This window comes from Cryptotermes secundus, unplaced genomic scaffold, assembly GCF_002891405.2.
Source record: "Cryptotermes secundus unplaced genomic scaffold, Csec_1.0 scaffold289, whole genome shotgun sequence".
NCBI classification, from domain to species: Eukaryota; Metazoa; Arthropoda; class Insecta; order Blattodea; family Kalotermitidae; genus Cryptotermes; species Cryptotermes secundus.
In genome coordinates, this window is record NW_019722431.1 from 727780 (window position 1) to 741676 (window position 13897).

At 46.3% G+C, this 13897-nt stretch overlaps 1 protein-coding gene across 2 annotated transcripts in view; it reads right to left on the reverse strand.

The window, feature by feature from the left end:
* Positions 1 to 13897, reverse strand: part of LOC111861409 (low-density lipoprotein receptor-related protein 4) — an 88343-nt gene that overhangs the window by 64683 nt on the left and 9763 nt on the right. For both annotated transcript variants that reach the window (XM_023845948.2, XM_033750301.1), the window contains exons 2-3: positions 12905 to 13876; positions 8688 to 8817 (exon numbers count right to left, since the gene is read on the reverse strand). In XM_023845948.2, the coding sequence (XP_023701716.1) occupies positions 8688 to 8817; positions 12905 to 13876 (1102 nt within the window). The remainder of the gene's footprint in view (positions 1 to 8687; positions 8818 to 12904; positions 13877 to 13897) is intronic.

Below are 13897 nucleotides of genomic sequence, written 5' to 3' on the forward strand. Positions count from 1 at the left end.
AGAGGATGAATCGACCCCGGGGCCATAGTGCGGCTGGCAGGATTAGGTCAATTGAAAAATCTAGTGACATCGGGAATCGAACCCGCGATCTTCCTGCGTGTAGTATGGTGCCTCAACCAAATACACTACCACGTGCCCCCAGAAGATTTTCATGCCGCAGGAAACTTGGACACGCCATTTTGAGTGTTCCACTGCAAAAGTTTGCACATCCACCACTCAGTACTACGGAGGATAGGAAATTATGGAACATGAAGCTGAGAAGTTATTCAGTGGCATGACGTTTACACACAGTTCCGCAAACATCGGTCTCTTAGCGTCTGTAGCGTGGTTTACTAAATCCTGGAGCGCGACCTCCGAAGGACGGTGACCCTCTGTATGGGGTTACCAAGTTTTTCATAATTATTTACAATATACACATATCCGCCCACGCTTCTGGCAAGTCAGTCTGTCGGTAAGATTTCGGAAAGCGTACCCGCGGCCCGAGAGTTATTTCATAAATATTTTCGTAACTGTGCTTTGTATCCACTGGGAAGACCAAGACGTAGATGGGTGGACAATATTAAAATGGATCCTGGAGAGATGGGATGAGATGGTATGGATTGGATTGATCTGGCTAAGGATAGGGACCAGTGGAGGGCTCCTGCGAACACGGTAATGAACCTTCGGGTTCCATAAAACTTTGGGAAATTCTTCAGTAGCTGCACAATTGGCAGCTTCTCAAGAAGGGCTCAACTCCATGAGTGAGTGAAGTGTGCTTTGTATAAGTAGTTCTATCTTCTGGGATATAAACGCCGTGTAGTCCGTTGGAAGTCAGCCGACGTTTCGGAGGAACACGTCACCTCCATGTCGCAAGCACAGCTTGCTAGCTGTTTCATGTTAGTTTTTTGTTTGGCGTAATCTTCGGCCCTGAAAATGGAGGCGACATGTTCCTTTGAAATGTCGGTGGACTTTCAATTGGCTACACTGCATTATATCGCAAAAGACAAATCTTCATAACCACCTCAAGTCCCACATACATCGTATAGTTTGGTGTACTTGTAGAGAAGGTGTGAAGAAAGTTGGGTTTCTTCTGTCACTGCGGAAGCACAGGTAGGGTAACAAAGTGGAACGTTGTCCATGTGCTTAATTAATCAAGCACCACACCATGAACACACGTGAGGGAGTGGAGGTATAGCTCCATCATTCCTGACCTTGGTACTTGAGGAAGGTGTGTGGTCAGCTTCACGCCCCGGCCGCTTTACACCCGGTTACCCATTGAATAGGAAGCTGGGTGAGTCCCCGAGCCGGTCTGGACGCTGTGGAGTAGATAAAAAATCTCTTACCCTGCCAGGAATGAAACCCAGGCAGTCCAGCCCGTAGCCCGTCGCTATACCGACTGAGCTATCCCGCTTAAAGTTATGGATTATTTTATGAGGTCGAGGTTTCGCAGAGTCCCTCGTCTGTAGGCTAATGATGATACATGTAGCTCAGTCTGGGCAGATAGGGAGACATCCGCGAAAGCCGCGAGCTACGGTTTTGATGGAACAGGGTCATTACTGCTGGGTTCAGTGTGCCCATGTGTCTGTCCCCCCAAGTCAAGTACCATGTATGATAAAGTGCGCTTTATATTAACTGAATTCTTCAAAACACATTTTCCCTCGGAAAGTAAAGCAGTATACAACATTTTCCTGGAGAATCGTGTAAAAGAATATTATCTGTCTAAAGTATCATTGTGGTTACGTCATCACTCGAGTAGGCAACCTTACGGAAGAAAAGTCCTAGTGTGTTCAACCAGGTCTCCGGTACAGTGTGAGTTTGCATCCTATCGTACGCTCGGACTAAAATCTGGCAAAAAAGAGAACTTCTTAATGATGACGTAACGATCTACGTCACTGATGATGATGACGCAACGTCAGAGATGTTTTAGACCCAGTATTGTTTCCTTGAAGCTGCGTTACATCTGTTGCTATCGACATTTAATTCCTTGCACGTGCAAACTGTACATGTTTTAAGTGTTTCTGAGCCCATAATATTGATTCATGTACGTCCGAAAATTGCGCAAATGCAGTTGTATGTATGGGTTTCTCATATGTTGGAGTAACGCTGACGGTCTCCCTTATGAAGTTGGCCATGATCTAATCAATAAAATACATCGCTACGTGGGACGGGTAGCTTGAACAGCACAACCCAACCGCAAACAACAGACCACAACAATACTTACTGGATCTGACGTTCTCGCGTCGGTGGGTATGAGGACTCCAGTCTTCTGGGTTATAACGCCGTGTAGTGCGTTGAAACTCAACCGACGTTTCGGAGGAACATATCTTCAGGGTCGAAGAGTAAGCCAAGCAAAAACCAAGCGTGAAGGCCTCTGCTGAATTTAAATGGACTACGTTAGCATTATATCGCGGCACGCAGTAGCGTAGTTGGTTGAGGCACTATGCTACAAGCCGGAAAGTCCTGATGAGATGGTTTTTTTTTTTTCAATTGACCTCATCCTTTCAGCCGCACTATGGCCCTGGGGTCGACTCAGCCTCTAACAGAATTGAGTACCAGGAATTTTCCTGGGGGCTAAATGGCGGCAGGCTCGTAGGACTGACAACCTTACCGCCATCTCTGATCAGATTGTCTAGAAAATATGGGAGCCTCGACGTCTCACAACCCTATGGGCCTCCATGGCCTGTTACAGGGATAGCTTTACATAGCGTTATAGTATCTCGAAAAGACAGGAACCTTCGCACCAAAACAAATTGGGTAGGTTGGCATAGCGGTAACTCTCTAGATTACTACTGGAACTGCGTTCGAGTCCACTCGTGGTCACCCGCCATTCTACGATCCGACGCCATATAGTCTGGATACTGAGAGCGTCGTGAATTGCCGTCCCTCCCCCCACCCTCCCCCTACAGAAGACAAAGATGGTAGTGTGTAAAACCGTGACGTTAATAAGTCACTTTTGTGTCGCAACTGGATTAAAAGAAACACAGTGTTGGTCAGTTTCGCTGAAAATAATATCTAAGACGAGCCGAGGGTTGTATGCTACTGGGTTAGGCAAAACTAAGAATGAAAATACGTCCGCTGAAATGATTAGACATTAATAACCTGGTCAGAAAAGTGCTGGTGGCGGAAAGTAAAGACTTACTCTGTCTTCAGTTGATCGGACAATATGAAGACAATTCTGAATAAGAGTTTTTGGGTTCTCAAGTCGGTGAATATTAACCCGTTAAAGCCTAGTGGTCACTATACGAACCACCAGCCTTAACGTACTAAAATTGTGAATTCTGCCCACTGAATGTATCTGTGTGCTCCATACGGTTCTCACAATAAACAGCAACTGTTTCCCTGAACAGCATTAACCGGTTGGGCTTTGTGGCGGAGGTGCAGTGTTTCCTGTGAGGTACGGACTTGTTCTGTGTAGAAGTTGAATGCCTGAACGAGCGTCTATATTATCAGTGTATTGCTGAGCTTTATGACACTATTGCACTTCCCTTGCCGACTTTATTATGGTTACGATCTTCTGGGATGTGACCACGGAGGGGTGAAAATGCTCTCCGAAACGTCGGTACTTATACGCCAAAACACTCGCAGTTATATCCCAATATTACGATTGTCCATGAGATCGGACCGTGCTTGGGCGTAAGAGAAGAAGAGGAAATTGATGATGTGTAGAAAAGAGATGAGGATGGAGGAGGGGTAAAGATATATACTGAGAAGCAAGAGGGGATGAAATGGAGGAGAATAAAGTGGAGGAGATGGTAAGAGAGAAGACAATGAGTGTATGGAGGAATAAAGATGAGATGAAGGGCAGCAGTGAACGCTTCCGCAAACAGCAGTGCATTGTTGCACTGAGTAGTTTCCTTTACTAAACGACAGATGGCGCCCAGAAGCAGGCCGGGATCCGCGTGACCTCGCTTCATTCATCGTCGCCCCCCCCCCCCCCCCCCCCACCGCCCNAATGGCGGTACACTTATCTGTGGTGGTGATCTGTGTACGCTGAGACGTCTGACTCCGCGGACGAAAGGTCAGCACTCCCGGGTTCAGTTCTCGACAATACAAAATCAGGGTTATCATTACTTTCCTCAGTAACTCCAGAATCTTAAAGTCGTTCAGTGTCATGTTTTTTTTTTTCGTAGGCTAATTAACGAAGGCGTCAGCAGCGAGACTGTACAGTGTCGGGTGGAGACGGTTGGACCGGCACTTGCCTGGAGGGACTGAGGAAAAGCCTTTGTCTCGACCGAGATTCAAACAGAAGACCTCCCGAATACAACTCTAGAGCGTTACTTCTATACCACCCTGTTCGGTATATTACCATGTTCAGAAGCCATTTATTGTGTCGTTCTGTCGTTAAATTAACTAAAAGTTGTTCGTCTACTTCAATAAGCACTATGCTATTAAGATGGAGTCGGTTGTAGCGACGGGATGAACGGCCGGTGTTCGATTCCCGGCAGGGGCAAGAGATTTTTCTTTTCTCCGCAGCGTCCAGACTGGCTCTGTGGTCCACCCAGCCTCCTATTCAATGGGTACAATAACTGCATCTAGCGCAGAGACCAAGAATGGTGGAGTTATACCTCCACTCCCGAATACGTCTTCATGGCGTGGTACGTAATTAATGAAGCCTTCCCGTTACAAGGAGGTGGCCATGAGATAATTGGTTTCGTGAATAGCCAACCGATTTAGAGGTCGTACAAGTACACCGTTAAACTGTAGCACCCGCTGAGTTTATCTCACTGCCGCATCAGCTCCGCCGTTAGTTCAGAAGGTTCGGATCCGTTTCGTTGCGGGGGCACTTGACAACAACCGCGACAGTAATGGCTGATATAGGAATCTGGAATTTGAACTTGAACCTTGTCTGGCGTCAGATTGAACGCTAGAAGTGATTCTGTTTGTGTTTATTTAGCTAAGCTCCCGGGCACGCCGTTGTGTGGCTTGTTGCGAGCTGTCAAAGCGAGCCGTGTCAGAGTCCGCAGGTGAAGTTATTTCTGCACTCAGTTACGTAATTAAGCACTATGCCATGAAGGCACATGGGGCAGTGGACGCATAGCTCAACCATTATTGACCTCGGCACTAGATGGAGGTGACTGGCCAGCTTCATGTCCCTATAACCCCCTGAACAGAAGGGTGGGTGGGCCCCAGAGCCGGACTGGACGCTACGCTGAAAAAAGAAACTCTAGCCTAGGACGAGAATTGAATACCAGCCATCCAGCCTCAGTTACGTTTCTATGACATTGTTAAATGGTGGAAAAGTTGTACGGAAAAAAAAAGGAAAGGGGGAAAAATGTGATTAAGTAGTTAAGAAGGAAAGGGCAAAAAGAAAAGCAAATAAGTATGGGGTAGGAAAGAAAAGGTAAGAGAGAGAAAGAAAATAATTAAGTATGAACGAAGAAAAGAGAACATTATGCAGTCCGAAAGCAATCCACCTATGTTTCTGATGATTTTTCTTGCCTTCGTATTTAGGGTCGAAGGATAAGCTAAGGGTAAGTAAACCGAACTGTAAGTACGCGACATTACAAGCCAGAAGATAACCGTTCTCTGCGCTGTAAGAAATTTAATTCCACATAAAATTTAATTAAAATCTTAGAACAAAAAATTACTATGTTCATCCAACGATGATTCTGTATGTGCAATAAAAGAGTAAAGTTCTCCTTGTGCACTACGCCATGAAGGTGTATGGTGGAGTAGATGTATGAATCCACGTACTCTTTACCTCGTCACTAGTTAGAGGTGAGTGGCCAGCTTCATGCTCCGGCCGCTTTATGCCCTGGAAAAGAGGTCCCCGGTACTCACCGAATAGGAGGATGGGTGGGCCCCAGAACCCGTCTAGACGACGTGGAGGGGGGGAAAATCTAATTTTGAACATATATTTCATTTAAAAAAGGCGATGCGGGCTGTCCACTTCAGATTTCTGTGCCAGTACACGTACTGTGGAGATGAGATTGGTTACCGCCTCGAGTTTCGAAGCCTGGATATGGACTACGATGGCAAACTTTCAGAATGTGGTTCGAGTAATCAACACTTAACAGTTTCTGAGCGACAGAATTTTTCTCGCGATGTTAACTGCCGCGTGGCCGCTTCGAAATAATCCAATCATATCCCGGGGGTAAAACTAATTGTCCGCCCTAACCTTACATTTCCCGGCGCCCATACCCAAGTCATATTTATCTAACGCTTCCATTGCATTAAACATGGGTCTCCGTGTAACGTAATTAATTCCAGTCGCTTTGACGTCCCCTAACCAGTCTCGTCTCTCCTCTTGGCTCCTGAATACGATCGCCCATACGCAAATCATTTCAACCCCTTTGATACTGCCGCTAACCACCGGGATTTGTTTAACAGCACCCCTGTTTGTGGTCAACCACGCCGGTCTCTTCACCTCTTATTTATACCGGAAGAATATGCCTGTGCGTATGAAGGTGCAGTCATCCGATCATATGAGTAGGCCGGCCGTGCGCACCTGACAGGCCATTTCCACAAGCCTGGACAACGCTTCCGGTAGCACAGTCATTATGAATTGTTTCTTTTCGTTTTAAGGCTATGTTCCGCAGCGTCCAGACCGACTCTGAGGCCCACGCATCCTCCTACCCAATGGGTACCAGAGGTAATGCGGCAGGGGCATGAAGCTGACCACTCACCTCCATCTAGTTCCGATGTCAAGAAATGTGGAGCTGTACCTCCACTCCGTCTTCATGGTATGGCGCTTTAATTAATTCAGCACAAGTATAATGTTACTTCTCTGTGTCTGTGTATCCTCCCCTGCCAACAGTTGAATGCCTGAACCAATCTTAATGAAACTTGGTAAGTACATCATGGTGACACTTGAGCCCATCTGAACGATGTGCTTCATACTCACATCAGTTTGTGTGTCCGTATGTGTATCTGCTTGTCGTTGCTAGACAACGGCTACGTGAAAACATCGCTGCAACGAATACACACGGAATAGAATAATTGTTGGACGCGTCTATTTATTTTCGATTCGTGTCGTATCAAGGGAAAGTATGCGATTGGTCCTTCCCAGAACTTCTTGTTTATTCTAACGGCGCTGTCACTATCGAGAATATACAGCGTCGATGCTAAGACGACTACCAAATATGGAGCAGTTTGTAGAATAAGAATTGGTAGGGGAAACGGAAGTACTCGGAGGAAACCTGCCCCCCTCTACCCACCATAAATGTCACATGACCTGACCTGGAATTGAACCCGGACCGTCGCAGTGGGAGAATACTATTTACCAGAGACTATGTTTGTTGTATCGATACTCTACCACATGTTTCGAAGAGTTTCACCCAGTGGTGGGCTTTCGTATTAGCGGTGTTGAACCTTCGGTTTCTGCTACCAGAGACTCAGTTAATTGGTAAGATGGTCTTAGGGAAATAGGTTATGAGGATGGGAGATGGATGTAACTGGCTCACGATCGTGTCCTGTGGCTGGTTTTGATACTGGCGGCGTTGAACCTTCGGGTTTAGCTAGCAGAATTAGTTAATTAGTAAGAAGGATATTAGGGAAATAGGTTATGAGGATGGGAGGTGGATGTAACTGGCTCACGATCGTGTCCTGTGGCTGGTTTTGGTACTGGCGGTGATGAAACTTCGGGTTCTGCTACCAGAGACTCAGTTAATTAGTAAGATGGATCTTACAGAAATAGGTTATGAGGATGGGAGGTGGATGGAACTGGTTCAGGATCGTGCCCAGTGGCGAGGTATTGGTTTCAGCAGAGCCCCCTGCGATTGTTGACTGGAAACTCTACCATATGTTTTGACGAGTCCTCTCAATGGCTGGGGTTGATGTGTTGGCGTGCAGTGCGACTGCCCAGATCGATACGGGCCGTGGTGTCGGGGTGTGGGTGGTGTTACAGTAAGGTGGGCGGGTGGCTGGCTGGGTCTGTACGCTCACTTTTTCTGTTACATTTTCCTCTCACAAGATTGATAAATTAACAATTCCCATTCCCCTTATCGAATTACTCCCCTACTCGCTGTTGTAATGAAAGTGTCGGAAGAAAGCAAGGCTCAAGGCACAAGGGACGCGCGTCAAGACGCCCCGTTTCATTTCATGTGAGGCTGATTCAGATTTGAATATGTCAGTCGTATTAATCTTTCAGTATTTGAAACCGTGCAATCAAGTATAAACTTCGGAGGCGCGTACTGCCTCCATCTGCAGGATGTAAGCCAAGGAAGCAACTAGCAAAATGCGAGCCTTTACTTCTCCCCAGGCCCCCCGAACTTTCCATAGAAACGTATAATTTCCATTCCTGAAAAGCAGCGACTAGCTGTCTCTTCAGCCGATGAAAAATGGCAGGACGCGTTTCTTTAGTTTGTCTTCACAGACGCTAAACAAATCCAGCTAACAAGGTCCATTGTTTCTGAGCGAGGCATCTCGTACGTAACACACAGACTTGAAACAAAAATGACTTATACTGCACACAATTGACCTAATTCTCCCAGCCGCACTATGGCCCTGGGATCGACTCAGCCTCTAACAGAAATGAGTACCAGGAATATTCCTGGGGATAAAGGGGGGCAGGCGCGTAAGGCTGACAACCTAACCGCCATCTGTGAGCCGATTAGCTAGTGAATGTGGGAACCTCGACGTCTCACAACCCTACGGGCCTCGACAGCCTGTTACAGGGATAGTTTTTTTACCTTTTTACCTCTGGAGGAAGGTTCATGAAGTAGGACCTAAGTTGGCTTCGCGGAAGCGGGAAGCGCTGTTACACTTACGTTTTCCTGGTGCAGTTGAACTCATCCGAGTAGTCCTTGCAGTCGTTATCGCCATCGCATCTCCACGTGGACTTAACACAAAGGCCGTTGTCGCACTGGAACTCATCGGCAGTGCAGTTCATGTCGAAGCCTGCATGCAAACAGAAGTCATAGAGGGGGCTTCAGTGCAGGATGTCGCTTGGAGGAAACCAGGAGTTAAGTCACGCAAAAAGTTACCGATGGAAATGAACTTTGGTTTAAACGCTGAGCCGGTGCCTGCTAGCCCGGCACGCGCCATTTTCCTTCAGTCTGTATCCCCTCTGCCATGCTGGCTGCAACATTCGTGAGCGCGGAACGTCTTGTCGGCCTGTTTCCAGGCGGAGGGATACCAATGTTCTGCAACCCAATTATCTCCATTTCTAACGAGGTATATAGTCTCCAATTTTCTCTTTACTCGGTAGATCATTGCGTGATTTATAATTATTTACTCCAGGCCTCCACCCAGCGATTCGCCTTGCATTAAAATTACGGTCGTATGGATGTGACTCCGTGTAATTTGGTAGATATGTAGCAGCATTTAAGAGATATACCCAGAAGATGTAGACAGTAATTTCCTACATATCTACAAAACTAAATGGAATCACGTGCCAGAGGAATCTAAAATAAGTAAGTACAAGGAAGGATCAGTAATTAGGTCACAAATGGAAATAAAACACCTGTGACAGGTTTTCTATGTCTCTCACTAGGTAGCAGCACAGTCCAGATTTATGACAGCCTAGGTAGCAGACGCGCATGCGTATGTTCAGAGGCTGGTTTCAATAGTCAAAATGGCGGCAGTGATTGAGGAGTATCATACCGAAGAGCAGCGATCTGCCGTGTTTTTTTTTGGGGGGGGTGGCAAAAGAGCTCAATTCAGAGGATATTCATAAAGAAATGTTTCCTGTTTGTGGTGGGAAGTGTTTGTAGCGTCAAAGGGCTCACAACTGGGTCGAGAAATTCTCTCAAGGTCGTTCGAAAGTCGCAGGTGATGAAATGGAGATGCGGAATTGGCTGAGACAACGGTCAAAAGACTTCAGTGCTGAGGGGTTCGACGCCCTGATAAAGAGATGGAACAAATGTTATCAGGTGGACGATATGTCGAGAAATATTTTTCCCCAGGTTCGAATATCACATGTTTTACGTTTTATATCCATTTGTGACCTGTTTACTGACTCTCCCTCGTAACTTACTAGACTGTCTTCATGAGGTGGTGACATATCTCTACGCTCTCTTCAGAAAATTTGCTAAATTCTGTTCTCAGCTTACAGTGGGAACAAAAGTCCACATACGGGAGATCTCTTGCAACACAGAGGAATTTTCTTCCACACAGTTACCCTTCCTAGATGTGACGTACTCTGAGAGATGTTTCAGACAGTAACGAGATTAATTCCACGGAGCCGGGTCTTTCTAGAGAAGCTCGGCAACACAAGCATTTGCCCGCCTTCTGTTTGTTTCCATGTTAAGTACAGTCCTGTGCACCTGAGTAACCAACGAATAAATGTAATAACTAACTTACCACTAAAAACAAACTCCGTGGTTTTAGTCCGCAAGCGAACAATACTGACCGAGCGACCACCGCTTGTCGGCGAAGTTAGTGTCAACTTTTGCGGATAGAGGGTGTCACGTGGTCAGCGCAACGAATCCCCACGGCCGTTAATTTCGGTTTTCTAGACCGGAGCCGCTATTTCCTTAAAATAGCTCCTCAGTTATCCTCACGAGGCTGAGTGGACCCCGTTCCAGACCCACTACTTCTCATAAAATTTAGTAGCGCCGGAAATCGAGCTCGGGACCTCTGGATCTGTACCCAGGAACTCTGACCACTAGACCACAGAGGAGGTTAACTTACTACTAAACCAAGTAATTCATCAACAACCGGGCAACTCAGTAACGAGCTAAACAGCAACTCGTTAATCAAACTTCCACAAGTAACTAACTGAAGTAACTTGTTCAAAAATAGTCAAGTTACTTGTAGCTTAGTAACTAAACAAATAACTAACAAACTGAAATTTATAAGTTTTCTTAAGAAGTTCATTGCAAACGCACGTGGTAGAATTAGAAGAAGATAAAATGTTTTGCTCATTAAAATGTAATTTTTTTCTAGATTTTTTATTATGGCGATAACGGCGAAAAGAAACACGGACAAGAAATTTAAACCTCACGCACTCTTTCTGAATGCACTACTGATCATGTACCTTATACTGAGTATTCCGCGCAGTGAGATATTTTCGGTCACGAAAAAATAATTGGACTGTGGGTTTGTGGGTAGAAGGAACGTGTAGCGTGCGACGGCTTACGTCCTACACAAGACACCCACCACTCGACCTTCCTACCCTCACATTTCACACCGACAGAAATTTCTCTCTTCAGCGCGTGTTCTCCTCGTTTGGGGTTACATCTAACACTTTTTCAAAGCACAGTACTGCCCGTAAGTAAATGAATGAATGAATCCCAAGGGGGGTGGAAGAGTTCGCAGCCTATTTTAAGGTATTGTTTCAGTCACGGAGCAATTAAGAGCCCATTAAATTCACGGGAAACAATTCATAATCTTTTTTTCTTAGCACCTGCTCTCTAGAAACGTAGATATTAAAATACACAAAACTAATATATAATTTTCATGTTAGTACTATGTGGGTGTGAAACTTGGTCTGTCAATTTAAGGGACGAAAATTGGTTAGGAGTGTCTGAGAACAGGGTGCTGAAAAGAATATTTTGACGTAAGGGACGAGAAGTCGGTATAGTTCGCTTGCGGACTACAGGCCATGGAATTTGTTTTTGTTTATAAGGGACGAGAAGTGACAGTAGAATAGAAAAGAAACACATAATATGGAAGTTCATAATTTATACTCTTCACCAGATGTTATTAGGATAATGAGATAGGCAGTGCATGTAGCAAGGCAAAGATGGAGATTTGTGAAGAGAAATTCAAAACCTTACTCGGAAAACCTAAACAGAAAAGGGCAGATTCCAAAGGGTCCTGGCGATGGTGTATAATACCCGGGATTGATGGATTTTTGGGCTTTGTCCGTCGTCCTATATTCTAAAGACCACAAATGAACACGACGTTTCAGAAATTTGATCTGTTTCCCTCCTCATGTGAGGGGTGAGAAACATGAGTAATTGAGGTTAGGTCTTTCTGACGGACCCAAAAGTGTAGGTGTCTCCCACCCCTCACCTGAGGACAGAAACAGACCCAGTTGCCGAAACGTCGTGTTCTTTAGAAATCCGGACGATAGACACAGTCCAAAAACCAGTAATCCCGAGAGAGGAGACCAGTTGGGAGATACAAGTGTACATGAGTGGATACTATTAAAGTGGATCTTCAAAAACCGGGTTTGAGAGTGTTGATTGGATTTGTCTGGCTCAGTATATGAACGAATGATGAGTTCCTGTGAAGGTAGCAAGGCATCTACGGGTTACATGCAAGGCGAGCAATTTCTTGAGTAACTGATTCACTGTTACCTTCTGGAGCAGTGGAAGGCTCCTCTGAACACGGTTATAAACCTTCGGGTTCGATAATACTGTTGAGTATTTGCCCCATGCAAGAATAGCTGAGCCACAGAAACGGCCGTTTCTAAGTAATACATGAAACAACAATGGAAAAACGGGGTTCTGCAACCCGCTTCTAGGCATGGGCTCAGTAAACACACTTCCGCGCAGGCGTAATGATGTCACGCTCCAAAAGTGCTTAGCTATCATGTGACTTGTTCTCTGTGTGATCTGAGCTACGCAACAATATAAATGTGTTTTCTGTGGTGTCCGTGCCGCGGTTATACGTAGCATAACACAAGTCCGCTTGCAGTCCAGGAACGTTTTTAGTTGAGTTACAAGGCTCCATGGTGTGTGAACAAAAACTGGCAAGAAGACTTCATAGAGATTTGAAGTGTTAGTTTCTGTGTTGAGAACCGTTGCCAGGAGATGACTAATGGAAACTGAGAATCCTAGTGCTTGTACAACGGTGAACTGTGGATTGTTTAAATCGGCGACAGCGCTGTATTAATTGTAATTAAGAGAGATTGTAACCGAAGTGCCAATAAATCCAATCATCCATTCTAAAACACGTTATTTTCGTCACGCGTACCCCCCCTACACGTGACAATATATTGGGAAATTCTTGAGTAGCTGAGCGACTGTTGGCTTCTCAGGAAGGACTCATAACCATGGAATTAGTTACTAGTACTAATTACTCTGTATACACTTACCGCAGTGGGTTTCATCGGAGTAGTCTCCACAATCATCCTCCCCATCGCACAACCACTGCTCCCGGATACACTTCCCAGTTCGAGTGCAGCGCACGTTTCCATCGTACGAATTACATTCCTCGTCAGGGTCTTCCTCCAGATACTCCCCACACTCGACCTCGTCCTCCTCCCCAATGCAGTCCTCATCCCCGTCGCACCTCCACGAGTTAGGAATGCACATACACGAGGCCAGACACGTGAACTCCCCGGCCTTGCACACAAGTTTGCCTCCGCAGTGATCGCCACCTCCGACGGTTATTGAATCTGGTACCTGTGACTGCTGAGGTGGTGGTACCCCTGCGTCTATATCGTGGTCCGGTAGGGCTGCACTGTCATACAGGTCAGAGGTGCCCCCCATACGTCTTAGCTGGCCATTGTTATACACATTTCCTTCCCCAATCATGGACGCACCATTTCCCCGCATTGTTGAACCACCCCCATGTCTGTACCTCGGTGAGGGCCAGCCACTCTGGTACATTGTCGGTACACCTCTAGCGTCGTACATAATCGGTACAGTTCGGCCATTCCCATACATTGTCGGTATAACTCGTCCATTTCCGTATGGAGTAGGAACGCGTGCAGATTCGTAGTAACTTCCAGGAGGGTACAGAACACGAGGTATGTGTTGTAATCCCCCGTACATTGTTGGCGGCACCTGGGCATTTCCGTACATAGGCACCCCACCGAACATCTGTGGAACTGCGCCATTTCCACGACTTGTCGGCGAAATGGCGCCGCTGCCGTACATCCTCGACGCTCCGTTCTGATAGGTTGGTACACCTCCGTACATGGGGACGCCGTGCATTGACGGGTTCATGCTGAAAATATTTTGATGCCCCGGGATTCCATGTCGGTCTAACGGGTCCTCCGTGGGTCTCTGATCTGGTCTCTGGCGCTGCTGCTGCTGCTGCTGCTGCTGCCTCTGGCTCTCAGCTGCAAAACAGACACAAACAA